The 20,788-nt window shown below is 36.6% G+C and overlaps 3 protein-coding genes across 6 annotated transcripts; 2 read left to right on the forward strand and 1 right to left on the reverse strand.

Moving 5' to 3' along the window:
• The first annotated feature begins 4,545 nt into the window (after nucleotides 1-4,545).
• On the forward strand, nucleotides 4,546-7,024 carry LOC100263206 (polygalacturonase At1g48100). The gene is made up of 6 exons (XM_002263632.4): nucleotides 4,546-5,104; nucleotides 5,187-5,354; nucleotides 5,473-5,517; nucleotides 5,609-5,816; nucleotides 5,906-5,987; nucleotides 6,299-7,024. The coding sequence occupies exons 1-6, from the start codon at nucleotides 4,676-4,678 to the stop codon at nucleotides 6,798-6,800; spliced, it is 1,434 nt and encodes a 477-aa protein (XP_002263668.1). The 5' UTR covers nucleotides 4,546-4,675; the 3' UTR covers nucleotides 6,801-7,024.
• A 1,001-nt stretch (nucleotides 7,025-8,025) lies between these two features.
• Nucleotides 8,026-12,235, forward strand: LOC100258064 (uncharacterized). Its single transcript, XM_002263784.5, has 5 exons — nucleotides 8,026-8,237; nucleotides 8,855-8,924; nucleotides 9,058-9,102; nucleotides 11,319-11,416; nucleotides 11,814-12,235. The coding sequence occupies exons 2-5, from the start codon at nucleotides 8,871-8,873 to the stop codon at nucleotides 11,890-11,892; spliced, it is 276 nt and encodes a 91-aa protein (XP_002263820.1). The 5' UTR covers nucleotides 8,026-8,237; nucleotides 8,855-8,870; the 3' UTR covers nucleotides 11,893-12,235.
• Nucleotides 12,236-14,342: 2,107 nt separating this feature from the next.
• On the reverse strand, nucleotides 14,343-20,487 carry LOC100252933 (boron transporter). 4 transcript variants are annotated; one of them, NM_001280891.1, is given in 14 exon segments: nucleotides 14,540-14,845; nucleotides 15,007-15,274; nucleotides 15,398-15,729; nucleotides 16,023-16,160; nucleotides 16,323-16,418; nucleotides 16,560-16,733; nucleotides 16,839-17,005; nucleotides 18,005-18,073; nucleotides 18,076-18,080; nucleotides 18,082-18,170; nucleotides 18,400-18,538; nucleotides 18,654-18,846; nucleotides 18,947-19,029; nucleotides 19,205-19,308. In NM_001280891.1, coding segments are annotated over 14 exon segments (2,163 nt in total).
• Nucleotides 20,488-20,788: the final 301 nt, after the last annotated feature.

Below are 20,788 nucleotides of genomic sequence, written 5' to 3' on the forward strand. Positions count from 1 at the left end.
GGGTAGATGGGCCCCCAAATTAACAAAAAGTTCATGTAAGTCTTCAAATTGAACCCAAGATTCAATGAAAGTATGGAAATTGAGTTGAAAGATATCATCCTTCAGTATTTTCAAAAATGCTCTTTGTTGATTTTGAGAAAAAAAAAAAATTTTTTGAAAAATACTTTTATTTAATTTAATATTTTTGATTTAATTTAATATTTTAAAAAAATACTTTTATGTAATTTAATATTTTTTAAAATACTTTTATTGAATTTAATATTTTTTTAAAATACTTTTATTTAATTTAATATTTTTTAAAAATATTTAATTTAATATTTTTTTTAAATACTTTAATTTAATTTAATATTTTTGAAAAAAAATTTTAATTTAATATTTTTGAAAAAAAAATTATTTAATTTAATATTTTTGAAAAAAAAAATTATTTAATTTAATATTTTTGAAAAAAAAATTATTTAATTTAATATTTTTGAAAACTACTTTTATTTAATTTAGTATTTTTGAAAAAAAAATTATTGAAAAAAAATTATTTAACTTAATTTTATAAAATATTTTATATGTGTTCTTAAATGGTATATTTGTCCATTACTATTTCATATCCTTCAACTCAATTTGAAGAGTTATATGGATCTTTTGTTAATTTGGGACCCATCTACCCCCAAAAGATAATTCTCCCTTTTTAAAATCTATTTTCTAATTCAAGAAACATTTTTTTTTACATAAAATAGTTTTATATTATATGTATAATTTCTATAAATAAATATTAATCAAAACTACACAAACGAGTAGAAAATAAAAACAAAAAATAAAAGAATTTAACATTCGAAGATTAATACAATCCTTATGTCATCTCAATTGCAATTACGTTATTTAAAAAAAAAAAACTTAAATCATTACAAGTTAAATATACATCAGAAACAAACTCATTCATTACACAAAAAAAAGAAAAAAAAATCTCATACAAAAATATATATGATAAAACTGATATAAGCTTAATAATCTAATAACAAAAATTTGTTTCATAGTGATTTTAATATTTTTAGTAGTTAAAATTTTTTATAAAGAGAGTTATTTTTAAATGCTAAAGACTTTTTTTTTATTCCCTGCATGCTTATTCCCCTAAGCAAGTTTTTCAGCACAACAACATAATCTTATAATTTGTGGGGGGGCTCCGCCCTAGCTGGTAGCCAAGCAAGAGAAGCTCACGAGTAAGACCAAGGCAGGGCAGCCCACATGGTTCCTCTTCACACGTCCACACTCTGCCATCTGGTCATCTGAAAAGATGCAACCTTTTAAGATCCTCAGCAACTCCCCCTGTCAGTGCATTTAACTCTGAGTCATAATTGCCCTCAACAAACAGAATAAACTTGACGCCTATCCTCTAGCTCTCCACACATTGAAATCCTAACACCTGGCAAAAAATGACTGGTGATTCTCCATCTGTGGTCCACGTTTCATCTGCTCTACCTTCTTAGGGCGTTAACCGCAACGAATGGGTAACACTTGAAACAAAGGTCGGAAAGCGCTTAGCATTTTTTTTTCTCCTTAATTTCTTTTATACTTTTTGGAAATTAATCAAACATAATCTAATAATATCTTTGATAATTTTATAATTAATAATATAAACATGATTTTTAGAATTAGAAAAGCCTTTCATCACCCAAAAATTACTTTTAAATATCCTTCGATTCCAATTAGTACTGTAGGCTTGAAGGGCTACCATGGACCTGCATGAGGATAAAATGGGAAGATTGGAATAACTGAAGAAGACAGCTTGCTGTTGCCAGGCATATATTTCGAGTGAGGATTCATACTGGAAGGACAAGAATGGCGGGGGGTTTGATGGGATTTGAGGTAGCTAGGTACAGGCGTATAGATTCGAAGCAATTAAAAGCTACCCCACCCGTCTCTGTCTACAATTTCCTATACGGCTATTAAAAGGAAATTAAAAGGTTGCACTGAAGCTTTTGCATGTGATATGTTTTCCATGTAGAAGAGGAATGGAATTAAAATAGAAATGAGACTATACCACGTGAAAGAGGGAAAATAAAATTTTAATGAAAATTAATTCATATAACATATGTTAAAATAATTCAAATATAATTAAAATTACTTTAAAATTTATACAATTTTAAATCATTTAATTTTTATTTAAAATAATTAAAATAAATTAAATGAATTTAAGTAGCATATCATGATTTATTAATTAAGTTTAAATCTTTTTTTATAAATTTTATGTTCAGGACAACTCATATAGATATTATCGAATATGGACCCTCGAACGTTCAGAAATTTAAAACATATACTCCCATGACTGTTTCCTGCTTCTTCCAAGCAATATTATGCGACATCATGATAGATAAAAACAACTCAAGACAGAAAACTCCCATATCATAAGACAGAAAGATGGTCTCGTATACTTGAAGAACAGTTCAAAAGTACGCCTTAGCTTGGCTTTTCTTCAAGCTTGAACCGGTCCTCACCGCCAAAACCCATGTACTAAAATCTAAGTTGAGGTAGAATAATAGTCGGAATAATTGGCCGTAGCGAAAGATTATAGCAATAGTCGTGTTGCTCACTTTACTCTAAGAACCGTCTGTGCACGGGTGGCACATTTTCAAAATGGTCCAGCCATTGAAGACGAATCTGGTCCATACATTTGTTATAAAAAAAAAAAAGGAGAAGAAAAAGAAATCACAGATAGTTTTAACAGAACAAAACCGCCAAATAGTTTTGTTATGGTTGCGTCTCTGATTAATTAATCTCATTCCTTCCGTCTCTTAGCCAAGTACATTTTCAAATAAGTGGTCACAAATCGATGGCTTCAGAATCAATATATTTGTATTATCATCTTAACCCTTTTGCCACCCGTGACACACTAAAAACACCAACCCGTGAATTCCCAGATGCCACGTGCCACCCCTTCCATGGAACTTAAATTTCAGAACCACGTGGGAGGCTTTTTTCTTCTTTTTATTTTTATTTTATTTTATTTTTCTACTTTTATTGGAAACTTGGAAGTTGATGTACCTCATTAATAATATGCTGTGGTAGACCCCAGGGGAAGACAGCCAATCATGGGGGCGAAGACCAATGGTAACAGCGCGTGAAGCGCGTGGAACCACCACGCATCACTCCTTGCGTCAGAAGATCAAAGGGGTGCTAAAACTCACCCGCCCGTGACACTGCACACGTGACAGTCGGAGACGGCACGTACACATGCATGCATAATCCAAAGCTCTCCTTCTCGAAAATTCCGAAGTGCGGCGCACCATGTCGTCGTAGTTTTTGCTGAGCGTGGTTAACACGTGTCAGGTAATGACCTGATTATGTGTGTATATCAATTTAATATCAACTTACATTCAAAGAAATGAATTAAATAAAAATAAATTATAAATAAATATGAACTATATGTAAATATATTTCCCATCAACTTATATTTGGGCTAAAGCCGTCACGATAGAGTTCTGGGTAGAATTGATGGGACGCGTGAGAGGTGAAAGTAGGAGCTACCTTTTGAATGGCAATTACTGATTTTCTTCGAGGACCCAAGGCTTATGGATTCACCCGTGAATGGTTTAACTCTTTTGTCGCGCACCTACTACATGCTTCTTACTTCCATGGCCACAGGTAGCTAAACAACAATAAAGAGTCACGAGGCCCATTTGCATTTCTTCCATCAGCCACATTCACCACATCACAATTCACAACTCCCATTTCTTTATCCTCTCATGTCTCTCTTCCATTCCTCCCATTGTCGGCAATTTTTTAAATCAAATTTCCTACGCTTCTCGATTCTTCTTCGTTATTTACGGCTCAAGTTAATATTACCTAATAATTTTGAATTCAATTATAAGCTTAACAAAATAAATGGGTTTTTTTCTTATAGGTATTTTGAGTTAGAATCTTTGTTTTGGAAGGATGAGATCATAGAGGCTAAAAGTGGAGTCATGGTGTTGGCATGATTTTTAGGTTGCTTCCATTTTTGTGTTGAGCTCTCTCATTAAACCCCCCCTTCAAAATCTTAATTCAGTATGGTTATACCAGTAGGATGGTGGCACACTAGTGGTGAGACCTCCTGGCCTGTTTTCTCCATGGGGTGCTAGGAAGCTCGAAAGTGGGAAAGCTCAAAGATTGGCCACTGGTTTGTGGCACGCTTTTCTATGTAATTTGGGCCTCAAATCAAAGTTTGAAACCAGCTCTAAAGCTGAGGCTGTTCCAAACCTCACTGAAAAACTCATAAAATAATGGCAATAAAAATAATGGAAGAGATAGGAGAAAGGAAAAAAATAGATCCTTGGACCACGGAACAAGGTAATTATGGGGGAGATAGAAAGAGAGATCCGTAAAAAGAAATATTCACTTGAATACAAACAACTTTCTGCCGAAATTGCCACAGAGAACCAACTGCCTAAAGCCCTTCAAAAGCCTCCAACCATTTTTCTAGGTGAGTGATGTTCTGATCAACCTAAACTTGACAGGTGTCAACGTTTTGCTAGGCAACTGTATGAGGATGTTGTAAGTATAAATTACAGCCTCTGCTTCAAGCGCTCATTACTCAACTCTCCTCTGCTCTTTCTTCTCCATTAGTCTTTTTTCCCCTTATTATTTCTGTCATTTTCCAGAGAAAATTTGGGAGAATTCAGCTCTTCCTGGTTCAGCATTGGAGATTATAATGGGGGTTTTTCGTGGGGTTCTGGTGGTTTGGATTGTGGTTTCTGTTTTTCTCCATGATTCAAGCAATGTTGAAGGAAGAACACACTTTCACAAGAAGCACAATAACGATAAAGGCTCCCCTGTTGCTGACCCTCCTGCTTATTCTCCTGATCCTTCTCCACCCCCTGTTTATCCTCCTCCTGTTCCTTCAGACCCCAGTCCAAACCCGGATGATCCTGGGAATTCTAACTCAGAACCCTGTGTTTTTGATGTAACATCTTTTGGTGCCGTTGGAGATGGCACCACTGATGACACTGCTGCATTCATGGAGGCGTGGAAAGCGGCCTGCGCTGTGGAATCAGGCATTGTTCTGGTTCCTGCAGATCACGTTTTCATGATCACTTCAACAATCTTCTCCGGCCCCTGCAAGCCAGGATTAGTATTTCAGGTAAGAATGCCTTTGTTTTCTTCTATTCATTCCAAGCAGAATGATCCTATGAATCCCGAGCTAAGCTTGAATATGTGGATAGGTGGATGGAGTCCTAATGCCACCCAATGGCCCGGACTGCTGGCCAAAATCAGACAGCAAGAAGCAATGGCTCGTCTTCTATAGACTCGATCAGATGACCTTCACAGGAAGCGGAACCATTGAAGGGAATGGAGGCGATTGGTGGGAACTTCCATGCAAACCCCACAGGGTATTTTACCTCAATCTATATGCCTTCTGTGTGATTCCTTTTATTTATTTATTCTTTTTACCTTATTCATTTCATGGAAAATGATAGCCACTAAATGCTACCGTAATTATCATTTCAGGGTCCCAATGGCTCAACCTTGCCCGGTCCATGTGACAGCCCTGCTGTAAGTAAAAGCATCCACGGCCCACTTCGTTAATCATTCATTAAGTCACTGGATTTTCCATCTTAATGAGCTTTTTCACCTTCTCTTTCAGTTAATTCGGTTCTTCATGAGCTCCAATCTTGTGGTCAGTAGCTTGAGAATTCAAAACAGCCCTCAGTTCCACATGAAATTTGATGGCTGTGAAGGAGTACTAATAGAAAAACTATCCATTTCTTCCCCAAAGCTCAGCCCCAACACTGATGGGATCCACATTGAGAACACTAAGTCTGTAGGAATATACAACTCTGAAATAGGCAACGGTAATCAAACTATCTGTGTCTTGACGGAAATTAAACCCACTGCTATTACGGATTGAGTGACATTCTATTATATGACATAATTTGAACAGGGGACGATTGCATTTCCATAGGACGGGGATGTTCAGATGTCAACATAGAAGGGGTCACTTGTGGGCCTAGTCACGGGATCAGGTACATGTTGCGCTTTTCCATTAATGAAAACATGGCTTGCCAACTGCAAATAGATGGAGCCAAGCTATTTTTTTTTGGCTTCAAGCCTTCTTTTTCGTTACTTCTAGGCCCGCACAAAGCCATGACTTACCTTCTAATGCTTGTGAAAGCAACTTAAAGAATTATTAATGAGTACTTTACAGGTGCTTTTCTTTCCATGGAGGATGCTAGAAAGCATAACTTTTCAACAGAGAAAATGCTAGAAAGAAGAACTTACTGCAATTGGTTCTGTTTCATCATCCTCAACTAACTGTTTGTTCTGTTTCCTGCAGCATTGGGAGCCTTGGAGTGCAAAACTCCCAGGCCTGTGTCTCCAATATAACAGTCCGCAATGTGTTCATAAAGGACTCAGATAATGGGGTGAGGATCAAGACATGGCAAGGGGGGACGGGGTCTGTGAGTGGCATATCATTTGAGAACATACAGATGGAGAATGTGAGGAACTGCATGATCATAGACCAGTACTACTGCTTATCAAAGGCTTGTCGAAACCAGACCTCTGCCGTCTACTTGACAGACGTTACCTACAGAAACATAAAGGGCACCTATGATGTCCGGAGCCCTCCAATACACTTTGCCTGCAGTGATACAGTAGCTTGCACAAATATAACAATGTCTGAAGTCGAACTTCTCCCAGCAGAAGGGGAACTGGTGGATGACCCATTCTGTTGGAATGCTTATGGAACCCAAGAAACTTTAACCATTCCCCCCATTACTTGCTTACAAGATGGTATGCCCGAGTCACTGGCAGAGAGCTCCTCCTATGGCTGCTGAGAGAGTTTCCTTTATTACTGAAATAGAATTACTGGCTAGAGCCCGAGTGCCGTTATTTGTTCGTGTATGTTGATTAGTACTTTGGCTCCATCCCTTTTGGGGTTTGCTTCCCTGATTGTGTGATGAGATGTGATAGGAAAGGGTGTATTTTTTGCCCTACAATGTACTAGAATTGAATTTACATCTACAGTTCATATTTAAATCGTTGTAGCAGGTTTTGGTAACTTTGGGGTATCATTTAAGTTTTAACTCTCAAGGAAATAACAAGTCCATTTACATATTCCTACCATGCTTTATATGTATGTTTAATACCAGCCTTAAAACATGGCCAAATTTGACATAAATGCATAACCAAACCACGTCCCACATCCATTGTATCATACATATCCGCACATGTTTTAAAACAAGAACAGTCACATTCTAATAGGATACAACAGTTTGATTGAGAAAATAAAATTTTATCAATAATTAAATATTGTTAAATGTGATGAATGTTTTTTCATTAATTTATTGCAATTTTCATTATTCTTTTAGATGGGTTTTCTTATTTTTGACTTTTTTTTAACTCATTTACGAGTATATCGAGTTTGACATTGATTAAAAATATCAGGAGCATCGACTTTACCATTGGGCCAAGTTTGCCCCTTGTTAATTATTTTGCATCACACACACACATATATATATATATAAATTTTAAAATAATACTTTAAACATCAAATTAATTATAATTATTTTATAATTAAATAAAAAAATTTCATTTAATTGAGTAAAAAAAAGTTTTTAATATCATTAATATATTAATTAAATATTAAAAAAATTTATCATCATTTTTTTATATCATTTAATATAATTAAATTAAATATACCATAATTTTAATATTAAATATATATTAAAATTAAACATAATATAATCAAATATCACAATATTATTATCAAATAATATTTGATATAATTTAATAATCAATGTACCCTTATATATATTAATTTCTTTAATAAAACAATTTTAAAATTTCTATTATACTTCTAATTTCATTTTTAAAAGTTTTATTTTACATTTTTAAAAGTTTTGATTAATTTTAAATCAATCGATATTTTATATCAAAATATCTACCCATATATCCGTAAAATGGAATTTCTGATATATATTATCGATATTTTTATCCTTGTTAATAGAGGATGTTTGTCCGTTTTTTTAACTTGATTGTCAAAACGAAATGGTTTGGTCCAGCCTCCACGGCTTTCTCCGTTTCAAAATTTCGTATTTTTCTCTGAGAGTTCCTGCAATTTGACAAAAATCAGGGGTGGCTCTTGTAATTAACACAAATCAAAATACTTCTTGAATTAGCAAAACGATCTCGTTTTCCCTCCTAGGCTCCTAACATTACCGAAACGAAGCTGCAAGCCTTCCAACATTGCACCGCAGTGAGGCTGCGTTCAGGTCTGTTGCGAAGCCTGAAAAAAATTTAATTTAATTTATTTTATGATTTAGTCGATTGTGGCATTGATTTTGATCATTCGCTAATCTCATGTTGATTCGATTTCTCTGCATTGAATTCAAAAATCTCTGTGATTTTGTATGAAACCAAGTGTAATTTAGAGTCAGGGTTTGCCTCCATGGTGTTCGACGAAATATTATTTTGGCGCTTTGCTGGATTATAATGTAACCCTAGTTTAAGATCCGCAGGAAAACCCCTGTTGCTCCGTTTGGTAGGATTTTGAAAATGGAAAACCGAAAGTCCCTTCTCGTTCTTGCATTTCTTGGATACAGCATACTTCATTTTTTTTTTTTTTTGGAAAATGAAGACTCAGAATGAAGATTCGAAGTTCCTGAATAATTCAGAAAGCCACCGTATTTGAATTATTTTTTGGTCCCCAAGAATGGGCTGCAGAAAAAATAAAAGGGATTGATTTAGACAAAAAATTGAAATCAATTGGGGTGTAGTGTATCTGTGTTTGAATGTGTTATTATTAATATTTATTTGTTTTTCATGTGTTTCAAAGGTTTAATATTCTGAAAATAATGTGATATGGGATAATTATGGTTGTCTTTCTCAGCTAAATTTGGGAGAACATGCCATCTCTTCAAACTGCTTTGCCTCCTGAACTCGCCAACAATGTGATTAGAGTTAGTACTTCTCCTTTTCCTCATGTACAATTTTTTTTTTTGGGTGTTTTTTCGCTTACAACTTCATCAGTTAGTTGTAGTTAATTTATAATTTTGTTGTCCGTTTCCTGATGTGTGCCTTTGTTGTTTCTAGCTTTACCGTGAGTGTCTCCGAAGAGCTAGATATATTGGTCATCAGGTATGCATAATCTCTCTCTTGGAGTTTCCTGAAGTTCTGAATTTAGCGTGATTTTCTTATCTGATTTTGACTCTTGCTGGATATGAGAATTAATATTGGGCTCTTATGTTACATAAAATGATTGACAGTTCTGTTGTAACTTTCATCACACTTTATTTATTTTTTTCTTTTGTATGTGAATTTAATTGTGAGATAGACACGGTTAACAACCACTTGAGGCTCTTCTCCAAACCTAATGGGTAATATTCATTTGAAGAGCCTATCATGAGGCCTTTTGAATTCTCAAGCTAAGACACTCTGTTATGAAGTTGGACTTGCTTATGAAAATAACCTGGGAAAGAACAAGTAGGATTTTGTCTCAATGTCTTCTTGATAGGGAGAGGACCACTAAGTAAATCCTCACTGTTCTTAGCTAAAAACAGGAGAGGTGATAGGGGATTCAAAGATAAACCTAGTAATGGATTAGATATTGTTAGGATCAAGCACTAGTCATCTCATCTTAAAACTAATTGGTTGCCAATGAAGTCAATCTAATCCACTTTATGTAGTTTAATATCACATTCATTCATACTCATCTTGAGGCTTAGCAATTTGAAGACTCACAATGGGGCTTGACCATCCCACAACACACCCATCTCAAGGTCTTTTACTCATCCTGAGCCTTACAGCTGGGCTTAACTATCACAGTGGGGCTTGACCATCCCATGACATACCCATCCCAAGGCCTTTACCCATCCTGAGGCTTATAATGGGCATAACCATCTCTGGCTTTACACACCCTTCCCAAGGCCATTTCTTCAACCATCATTTTCCTAAGTAGCGGCATTGTAGTATACCTAACAGATACAACCAGTGTAGAGCCCCTGCCTATACCAATTATCTATAGTTGCAAGAGCAGATGCACCCATCAGATGTATTGATCATCTGGTGACAGCATCACTAACAACAGAAACTTATAGCAATTACAGTAGCCACCAATGCAGATTGTTCAGGAGCTGACACTTCACTTATTGTGCAAGAACTGAAGCTGGACTCTTTGGGTTTGAGAGTTCACTGCACAAGCACTATATCTGGACTTAAAAGCCACTCACCAGGGCTTGATCCTGGTTCTGGATGAAGGCTTATATTGGATGGTTTTATGTGAATATGACACAGAGGGTCACCTTGATCCCTAACAGAGCTATCGGTTTGTTGCATACCTTCCTAGTTTTGAAATCAGAATTGATCAATTTTGCAAGTGCTTCATGCCAATGCTTACTGTCTAACCTGTTTTTTGGGTTAGGCAACATGGACGGTGTACGATTCCCTATAAAAAGGTTGATTTATTCCGTTCTATTTCTTGCTTGTCCTGGTGCCTTTCTGGCTTCTTTTCATCCATTCACCAAATACTGGAAAGAAGGAAAGAAAAAACTGTAAGGCAGAAATGGCAAACTTGGCTCAGAACTTTTTGTCCTCTTGGTTGCTTCAGAAAAAAACTAAAAGCATCTTTTTGTGTGGACTAATGAAGTGCTTCTCTCCATCCTATATGCAGATCACTATTCTTTAATTTCAGCATGTAAATGAGGATTACCTGTTTACTCTGGTGAAACTATTCCTGATAAGATAAATATTTAAAAAGTGAGATGCAATAGTTTACAGCTTCACATGTTGTCCACTTGATGGTTAGTTGAGTGGAAGAATATGATAGGAGAAGGAAGTTTCCGGCATATTATAAATTTGTGAATTATATATCACATTATTCAAGTCCCAGGGTTAATGGTTGGATTTTTTAAGGCTTATGGTCTATGTTAACCTCAACTGATACTGGATATGGAAATACTGAAATTTGGATCAAATATGATAATTTAACAGAATTCCTGGGATTTTACATTCTGGCAATAAAGTCCTATAATATATCCAGATATCATTTCAGTAGGAGTTCAGCCCATATACTATTTGACATTTCTTCCTCATCTAATCATATAGTTTATCTTGTTTGGGAGGTAATTTATTTAATCCAAGGGTTCTTCCACCTCTGATCATATTGCTTCTCTGGTCTGGAACTTAATTTCTTTAAGTGCAAGGGTTCTTACAGGTGGAACTTGCAGGACTGCATTTTACCTGCTTCACCTTGAAGAACCTTAGTTCATGGTTTTTATTTTTATTTTTTAATATTTCGCTCTAATTATATTGAAATGGAATTGAAAATTAACTTAGTGTTATATGTCAAAATGTAGCAACATAATACAGAGCTTGTTGTTGATATGGTGAGGCAGCAGTTCAAAAAACACATGCATGAGACAGATCCAGAAAAGATTCAAAAGTTGAAGGATGAGTAAGTTTCTCTTCGCCTAGTTTTCTTGCATGAGTGTGGATGGGAATGAGGGTGGGGTAAACAAAGTGGCCTTTGTGTCCTGTAGTCAAGAATGCCTTTCACTAACTGGCTCTTCCTGTTTGCATTGGGGGGTCATGTAATATATTCTATACCTTGATATTGTTTCTTTTTTCTTATTTCTCTTTTTCTGGATCAAAATAGGCAACCTTGATCAGAGAAAGTAGGAACAACTATTGGAAACATTCATAAAGTTTCTTATTCCATTTATTTGATCAAATTAGCAAGTAGGATTGGAGGACAGTTGATTGAACATATTAGTGGTGTGTGCATGATTACAATATTATTCTGAGCTAGCAGTATTCCTTAGTTTTAATCCTTGTGTTTTCTGGGTTTGTAGCGCGGCAAGAGGACTTATAAATCACATACTGTATGAGTCTGAGAAGATGTCTGGCCGCAAATTCAGCAAAAAGTCTTGATAATTCCAGGATGACTCTTTTCTAAGATTTTAAGTAGTGTATCAGCTGAATTTTTGGTTGTGAACAAAATAATAATTATGGTTGTTCTCTCCTTACATCTTCTTGCACTGTCATGCAACATGAAATTTGCATGGTGGCTTTTTTTTTTTATGGTTGTTCAATTTACACTGAAAGAAATTAACCGGTCCTGATTGCAGAAACAGGACTTGGGCAAGAAGATGGCATTAGCTTGCAAAATGACCTGCAATTATTAACAGCTGTGATATAATAACTTTGTATCCTATTACTTTCATTAGTATGGTTCTAGTATCAAGGTCTGGAGAGCTGAGGCAGAATTTTTCGATTCTTCTTGTGTGTTTGTTTGTTTTTTTAATTTTTATGGGTGTTGTGACGTTCTGAGGCAGGAGATGGTGGCTGTGTAGGATGTATCTGGGCCTGGAGCCCAAAACCAGGGCTGGGTCAGGCCCAATGTTTCAGTCCATGCCCCAGTCATCGTAGGGCCAGCCCAAGCATTAAAAACTCAGGCCTGGACATACTCCCTAGCCCCCAACCTTCTATTCTTCTGAAGTTAAAATGAGGCTCTTCGTATGCCACCATAGCCCTCTGCCCTAAATCATGCTGCCCAGCTTCAGGCTACCCCTCAGGGCCGAGATGTTTATAGCTATATGTTTTGCTTTTGTATGGTGAACTGTGGTTCATCAGGAAGATGGCAAGAACTTGGTAATCTTAGTAGTTGATGTCATGTTAAATTTGCCGCAGAGAGGAAGCAAACTTTTAAGACTTGAGGTGTCTGTAATGCTTGCATCATTTATTTCTCTATTTCCCTTTATATTCCTAAAACCTACTAGCTTCAGGCCATATAAGTTGAGCCCCAAAGGAGTAGCTTAGCAGCAGTGCCATCTGGTAACGAATCAGAAGTACCAGTTCAAGCTTCCTGGTATTTAAATGGTGTAGGATTGAGAGCCGGGTTCATATCACCCGGTTTGCTTTGTCAGCATCCTCAAATTGTATGGAGAATGGAACACCCCAGCTGGCAAGGCTGGCAAACAGTATTTGAACAAGAACGTTTTTATGGGCCATTCACCCCTCTTTTCAATTATGCAAATTATAGTTGGTCTTTGAACATAGATTGGTTTGAGCCACATTGAACCATACATTCAGGTCTTTCCAAGCTCGAAGACAAGGATTCTGAAATATCTTTAGTACAGGGACATGCATGAAAGTGGTGTGAAGAATATTTCCACTAAGATCCCAAGCAAAATACCGTGTAAACTACAATTCTCCAACAACCCAAATTATTTCTGCAATTGAGGACTCATGACCCAGCATCTTTTCAGGGGTAATGTGAGAGACTTCTAGCCAATGTTTAACATCACACTTGGTTTCTCCAATGCATGATTTTCCTCTTTTTCTGTTGGTCATGCCATTTAACCTTTTCAGTGATGATGACCCTTTTCTTTGTTTCTGATGAGTGGATTTTGCCACATAAATGCAGAAGTGTATTAGCAAGCTCTATAACAACAGATGATAAGGACGTGAAGTTTCCAAATAATTAACCTTCAAATAAATCATCGGAAAAGTGAACTATCACCTTGTTTTAGTGCGCTCCTTTTGCAGTTTTTGTAACATGTCCAACACAACATGACCACCACCAACTTGTGGCCTACTGGTATCAAGCTGCTACCTGGGGAGATCTTATTTGAATCTTTTGCCATCATCAGTCTAATGTAAATGTTAGGCTTGCAATAATACTGTTGTATTTGATAACAAGCCTCAAAGATGGGAGTGACGTTGAATGTCATAAAAGATTTAGTCTCTTTCATCGTACATTAATCAGCTTTCAGATGAGATGTTCAAAGCTAAATCAAACAAATGATCAAATTCAAGAGTAGTGAGTTCAACACCAACTTGGCTTTCAAATGGGATGTTAAAAACCCAACCCAACACCAAATATTTAGGAGAGTACAAAGAGGAAGTGTTCTTTCTTTTACTCTTATCTGGGGCCACTAACCTTCTGCTGCACATGGCCAAACTTTTCTTAATCCTTTCATTCCATGTCCTGCCACTTTGCCCATCTTCACACTCAAAATTTGTTCTGTAGTGTTTGACCATACACAACTTTTGTTTCTTTTGTTACAAAATGTTTTGTATTGTATAATTGGAACTAAACAAAGGCAGTGCTTTTTTCCTTTTTTTTTCCAAGGAAGCTAGTGGGTGCATGTGTTTTGAGCAGTATGCATAGTAAAGAGGACAAACTGGATCAAACCAAAAAAAACTAATGGACAATTGCAATTTTTTCCTGAACTGGCCTTTGTTCCATTTCTGTTGATAAGGCTCTAAACATTAAGAGACTAGCTGCTTCTGCTGCTGCCTTTTGTAGTCCCTTCTGATTTTTCTCAGTGCATATTCGTTATTTCTGCTCTAGTCTGATAATGCCAAACTCCAGAAAATAAAATAAAAGAATTCATAAATATTGTTCCTGGTAATTAACTGTATGATGGCAAAGCATGTTACAGTAAAGCCCACATCAAGGAAGAGGAAAGCGCAAGGAATAACCCCTTGCAGGCTCCCTATACATTCATATTACACTATCCCTGCCGACACTTCTCTTTTGGCAACTTGACATTATATTCAAGCCAAATACTAGCTAGTTTATATCTGAATTCTGACCACTTTTTCCTAAATTGGACTGTCTTGCTTCTCCCGTTCTTGGACTGAATGGTCCTCTTCCACCAAATCGCGGACTTCGAATCCCTCTCAGTTCAGTTATCCGAGGGCTGCATACCCTGTCTGAGAAGCTCTTTGTACTTTTGAAATCTTTGGATGGCATTGCAGTGGAGCTTGTCATTTTCAAACTACATGTACGTCTAATCTCTCCCCTGCCTCTAGTAATGATCCCATCTAAAACCTCTCCATGGTCTGCAAATGAACTTCTCCTACTCAGCTCCCTCTCCTGCTAAGAACACAGCAAGTACAGAAAATTTATAAACTGAAATAAGCCACTGGGTGTAAGTTCTTTTCTTTTCCCAGATTTTAACGTGAAAATATGATGAAGGAAGAGAAACCAAAAGTGCATAAGGACTCTAATTCAGAGCGAAAGAATTGAAAACTTACACTCGTGAGGTTGAATGATAAAGCAGGAACCTCTTCATATTCTGCGGCATCTAAATCTTGAAGATGTGCCCCTTTGAAAAACTTGGGCAAAATGTATTGTCTCACAGGAACCAAAAGCATGATCATTAGAGGGAACAGAACTCCAGCAATAGGAACCCAAGTAATCCCAAAACAAACAAGCAAGTAGGCAGTCTGGAAAATTGTAAACATTGCAATTGTCTTGAAAGGAACGGTTTCCACAAAAGTTGCATGGTAGTCCTCCAAAACTCTGAAAAAGGAAATAATAATAAAAGCAGATGAACAAATGCAATTCAGTTAGTTTTCTTACAAGTTAAAGGAGAAAGATACAAAGAGCATGGGAAAAGATAAGGAAAAGGGTTTAAGAGTGTACTTGTATCTTCTACTTGGTGCCGTAAAGAGTAATAAAATCCGCTCCCAGAACTGGTTACCAGGTAAGCTTTCAACAGCCATGAAGGCAAAGTATCCCCAGAGTACTGATGTTGGGATCTTCTTGAGGAAAGGCATGGCTGCAACACATCCTCCAACCATTATGGCCTGAAGCAAGTTGCTGAGCCGCTGTTCTTTCACCTCAACAGGTAATAGGTCATCAATCTCGTTCTCAATATCAAACAGAGTCTCATCAATTGGGGCTTCCATATTCCCCATGCTTGAAGCCAATTGAATAGTTGAATCTTTCAATTCTTTTAGTCCCTGCCCATCACACTAAGTTTAAACAAGGTTGAATAATTATTGCCATTATATAAAAATAAAAATAAAAAGTTTTGAAACTATGAATGAAGCAGTGATAGACTCTATATTCCTGTATGCTTTACAGAAATAACTCCATCTAATCTGGTCACATCAGTGCAAGGTTCAGATCAAGATGGGCCAGAAGTTTGATCGATAATCCTGAATTGTACAGATGGGTCTTTGGCTCATCAAGTTTCTGAACCACAATTTTATCATTTCAAAGACAAAATGAAATCAACAACAACCAAATGAATGCGCTGTTGTACCAGAGCTGAGGGTTCCTGGTAAACCAATGGAGTCTGCATATGTTGATAAGCTTCTTGCATGCTTTCATACATTTGTCCCAAGCTTGAATTCTCCCTGATGCATTTACGTGCTGTTTCCACAAGTCGGTTGCGAAGCAACTACATAAAAAGCACAAGTTTTGTAAATACATTCTGTTCAGTGTCTGCCAATCAGGAGTAATTGAATTGGTAGAAGGATAGCAACCCCATGGTACAACATAGAAAAAAATCAGTCTGAAATGTCAATTAACCAAAAATATCAGTTGTTGAATTTAGTCCTACCTGATGCTTAAGTGTAGCCAAACTTTTGGTATGCATTGGAGATTGTGGAATGACACCATTTGCTGGAGGGATTCCAATGAGACCACACAATATGACCTGTCACGAAGTGACAAATAATTGAATATCAAGTTCGATGCAACTGGAGATCATGTGCCATATATTTCAATTACAGGAAAAAAAAAGAAGAAGTGAGGCATTTGAAAAGGCAAAGATGTAGGAAAAGGAGATTTTTCATACCATGAAACCCAAAAGAAGTAAGTCATAATGGAAAGAAGGTGGCTTTCTCAGATTGAATTCTTTTTGTTGAGCAAGTTGAGATGCTACACTGTGGTCAAAATAGTAAAGTACAGCAATCATAGTTGCTGGAATAAAAGCTCCAATTATATATAGGACTGGCACATTCAGCATGTCCTGCGAGTTTCAAGTGCAGGCTATTAATATACTTTCATCTTAAGAGAGTGATCTCTTTTATCAAGATAAAAAATATGCAGACACACAGTGTTGAGTTAGGCATGCCTTTATGATGGTCCAATTCTCATATGAGCCTGGTGACCATGGATTTGGGCTGAAGAGACGCCGTGGGATCCCTTTTGGAATACTTCCAGCTGGTATATAGGAAACAGCTGTCCACACCAGAACCATTAATGGCACACCATAATCTGCTATGAAACCTCGAAGACAACCTGCACAGAGAGTAATATCATCTATTATTTAACAGAAATGATGGTCCTAGATAAACCTGAATGGTGAGATGTAATTTGTGTGGCCAGTTCCAAACATATAGAACTATCTTTTCTTAAGCAGAGTTCATCATGACAATACCCAGTAAACAGGGGCACGGTAAGACTATTTGTTCATTTCTGAAGAATGGAGATGATCTGCTGCATGTTCATGTCTTGCATTAGCAAGCACTCTTAAGTATGGGATCACTCTATGAAATATATCTTCCTTTTTATATTCTTCCTTTCCAGGTTCATGTTCATGTCTTGCATTTGCAAGCACTCTTAAGTGTGGGATCACTCTATGAAATATATCTTCCTTTTTATATTCTTCCTTTCCAGGTTCTGCAGTCGGTGAAGGTGCTTGATTTTAGAAATTCACAATTACAGTCTATTTTTGGGTGTCAGGAGGGGAATGGAATAAGAGAAAATTTTAAAATATGGTGTTGAGATGAAACAGAAACTTTATCACATGAACTGAGGAGGGGTTGGGAGGTGCAACCAAAATTATAAAATTTTTCTAAAGAAGCAGTTGATCGGACAAAAAGCCCTTTCTTAAGCACTTTTAGGTTGGTGCCAATTGAGAAGCTATTCTCATGCAAAAGAGGATCTTCGACTTTACAGTATTTAAGGATTTTTAGTCGCCTGGATGGCTTCATGTACCTTGTGATTCTAGTCTCTGTAATTAGAGGTTTTGTCTCTTCGGGGATAGCTTTTGTTCCTTACCAAAAAAATTCAACTGCTGTAAGAAAAAGGAGGATAGAGGGAGAACAGCATTGACAGGAAGATGAAGATTCCTGTGAGAAGTGGAAAATATTGCCAATTTCCATGACACTTCTGATAAGTAATGGCAGGCATTCATGAAAATAAGATTTTTTCTTTCTCTGTTGGATAAGAAAGCTTCTATTTGAGTAAAAAAAGCTCTATTCAGTTTGAAGATTATATAATAGCCAATAAACTTACCAGACCCATAACGCCAAGACCTCGCTTTTCGGCTTCTTAACGCAGTAAGAAAGAGGCCAAATGACAGAACCAGGGCAAACATCCCATTAGCAAACCTCCACGAAGGTTGAAATTCTGTCAATGTCGGACTTTCTCTTCCTGGTATGCGAAACTCATCTATGAGTCCCTAGAAAATCCAATTCAAAAATTAAAATTTGAAATGAATGTATTGAATCAAATAGAACTTTTCCATCAGAGCATTCTATGAACACTATAAACAACTGTATTGAACATCAACACTTTATGATTTGAGTATTCATCCTAAAATATACACTTAGCAATTTTAATCTGACAAGTATTAACTATTAAGAAATTGCCCCATGTTTCATTGTAAGTCAATAAATAGTATCTCTTACTTTGATAGCTTCCTGCATAAACAGCATTGCAATAAGCAGGCCAAACAGTTCCCCTGCGATACGAGTGAACCTATTGATAATGGAGGAAGCTCCTAAGATGGCCAGAAGGAAAAGTAAGCCTGAAGTCCACACACATACCCTGCCCATCCAAATTGTCATGCCATTCCAGATAACTAATTAGATTTCTTATAGATAAAAATCAGTAGTGGAATAACAATATCACTTCCATTTGCTGGTGATAAGAAATACAATACCATCCAGTCCATGCTAGAAAGAGCTTTGGTCCCAAATCTGGTCTATCTTTAGCGAAGTTGAACATGAATGTATACATTAGTACAGTTGGCTCCGCCACTCCAAGAATCAGCAAAGGCTGGCCTCCTATGATGGAGTGGATAATTCCACACAAGGCGGTAGAAGCTAAGGTTTGAACTGCCGTGAGAACCCCATCTGTTAACAACAGACATAAGCGTAAGAACAAAATCATGAAATTATTTGATGGAATCCAACTAACAAATTTCAAATATACTTTAATTGTTCATATTGTTACCAGTATTCTTCTCCAACTGCTCTCCAAAGGAAATAACTGGAATTGCTGAAGCAAAAAATATGTATGTGGTGGGGGCCAAAATCCTACAAACAATTAAATTTGTTACCAGCCTAACATCATCATCATCATCATCATCATCAAACTATTGACAAAGCTGAGCAATAGAGAGATCTGAAAGAACAATATGTATAAGAGAAATTCCCCATTCCTATAGTCATAAGATACATACATATATGGGATGGGAGGAGAAAGGCATACCTGAAGCCTGCCCTGAGACCACCAGTCCAGTCTTGCTTGTAACACAATAGCCTCCCTTGAAGATCATTCTTGATTCCGCGAAATGGTACAAAGGTCTCTTCCATGGCTTCTTATATTTAACTTAACTGAGAACTTTCTTCGATACTTTAAAAGGGAAGTGAGACACAAATATGTCAACAACGAAGCACCCTTAAAGTGAGTAAGTAGACATGGTATAAATGTGGCAAAGTACACTCTTCTCAGATCTAGAAAGAGACTCAAATGTCATTTTAATAGGACGGAATGCATGATAATCCCGTATATCCCATATGGCGAAAGAATTTTTCCAGGAAAGGGAGAAAAGCACAACCCAGAATCAAACACAACTGCACCACATCAAAAGAAAGAAAGAAAAAAAGGTTGTAGGCTTTGAATATGCAAACCAAGCTTCAAAACCCAAAAGGAAACTGCCAAGAAAATTCAAAATGACAGAGGTATTGGATGAATGATGTGCAAACTAGTCAACATTTTTGCTTGGGCTGAAATCTTTGCCTTCACACAAATACACGAAAGCACAGAGCAAGGCTGTAAGAAAGATTACAAATATATAGGCTTGAAAAGGGGATGTGAAAGGACAGTAGACTTGATGTGCTGGGATACTTTGATTTAAAAGAAGGGGGTTTTTTTCCACATTAAAATACCTTTGAAATTTGTTTGAAAGGACCTTATTTTGGCACCTCTTCACATGTGTTTCTCACTTCAAGGTTACAAATTTATCATCTCATGTATATATAAATACATCATACACCACCTGGGTTTTGAGCTAGTGAAGAAGAGAGGCCAGAGGTCCCAACATTATTATCTTTACAACCCACTTAGAATACAACTATAAGCTACACATTCTCTCCTTTTTCTAATTAGATCTTCTTTCAAAACTTAATTGGGAGTGAAATGCGGGTGAAAAAAGGGGCCGAAAAGAACTTCAGTCAGTGCTCAACAGCAAAAGAAAACAGAGATAAGCTTATAAAAAAAAAAAGGACCCCAAAAGAAGAAACTACCAATAAACAATATAATGTAAAGCAAAAACAGAAGATACAAAGTAGAGGCAATGTATAATACTCACAAGCCCAATCAGTTGAGAAATAAACAGCTCTTTTTTCTGGTCATGAAAGAAAAGGATAGAAGTGGAGACTAAAAAAAGCCTTTTTTTCTCAATGCTTGAGACAGAGAAAGAGAAAGAGAAAGAGGGTGTGCCAGTCCATCACAAGCTGGCCTGGAAAGGGAACGGCTCCGCATCATCTCCATTTTCTCAAAAAAAATCTGTTTTTTTTTTTTTTTTTTTAATTAGAAAACTTTTTTAGTTGTATAAAAAGAAATAGTTTTTGTATTGATGAGAAGTAATCAGGTGCCACTGAAGTACCTTCCTGCTGTAGTCCTGCTCTTCCTGAAAGAGCCAAGTGTCAAAAAGGCCAAAAACTTCCGTCTTCTTTTCCACGTGTCTTGACATCAGTGGTGTCAATAGGTGTGGCGCAGGAGCACCGGATTTATTCTCTTTTGAAGCGTGTACAGGTAGGCAGCGGCGGAACCGTGTGTCCGATCTGCAGA

Source organism: Vitis vinifera, chromosome 5 (assembly GCF_030704535.1).
Source record: "Vitis vinifera cultivar Pinot Noir 40024 chromosome 5, ASM3070453v1".
NCBI lineage: Eukaryota > Viridiplantae > Streptophyta > Magnoliopsida > Vitales > Vitaceae > Vitis > Vitis vinifera.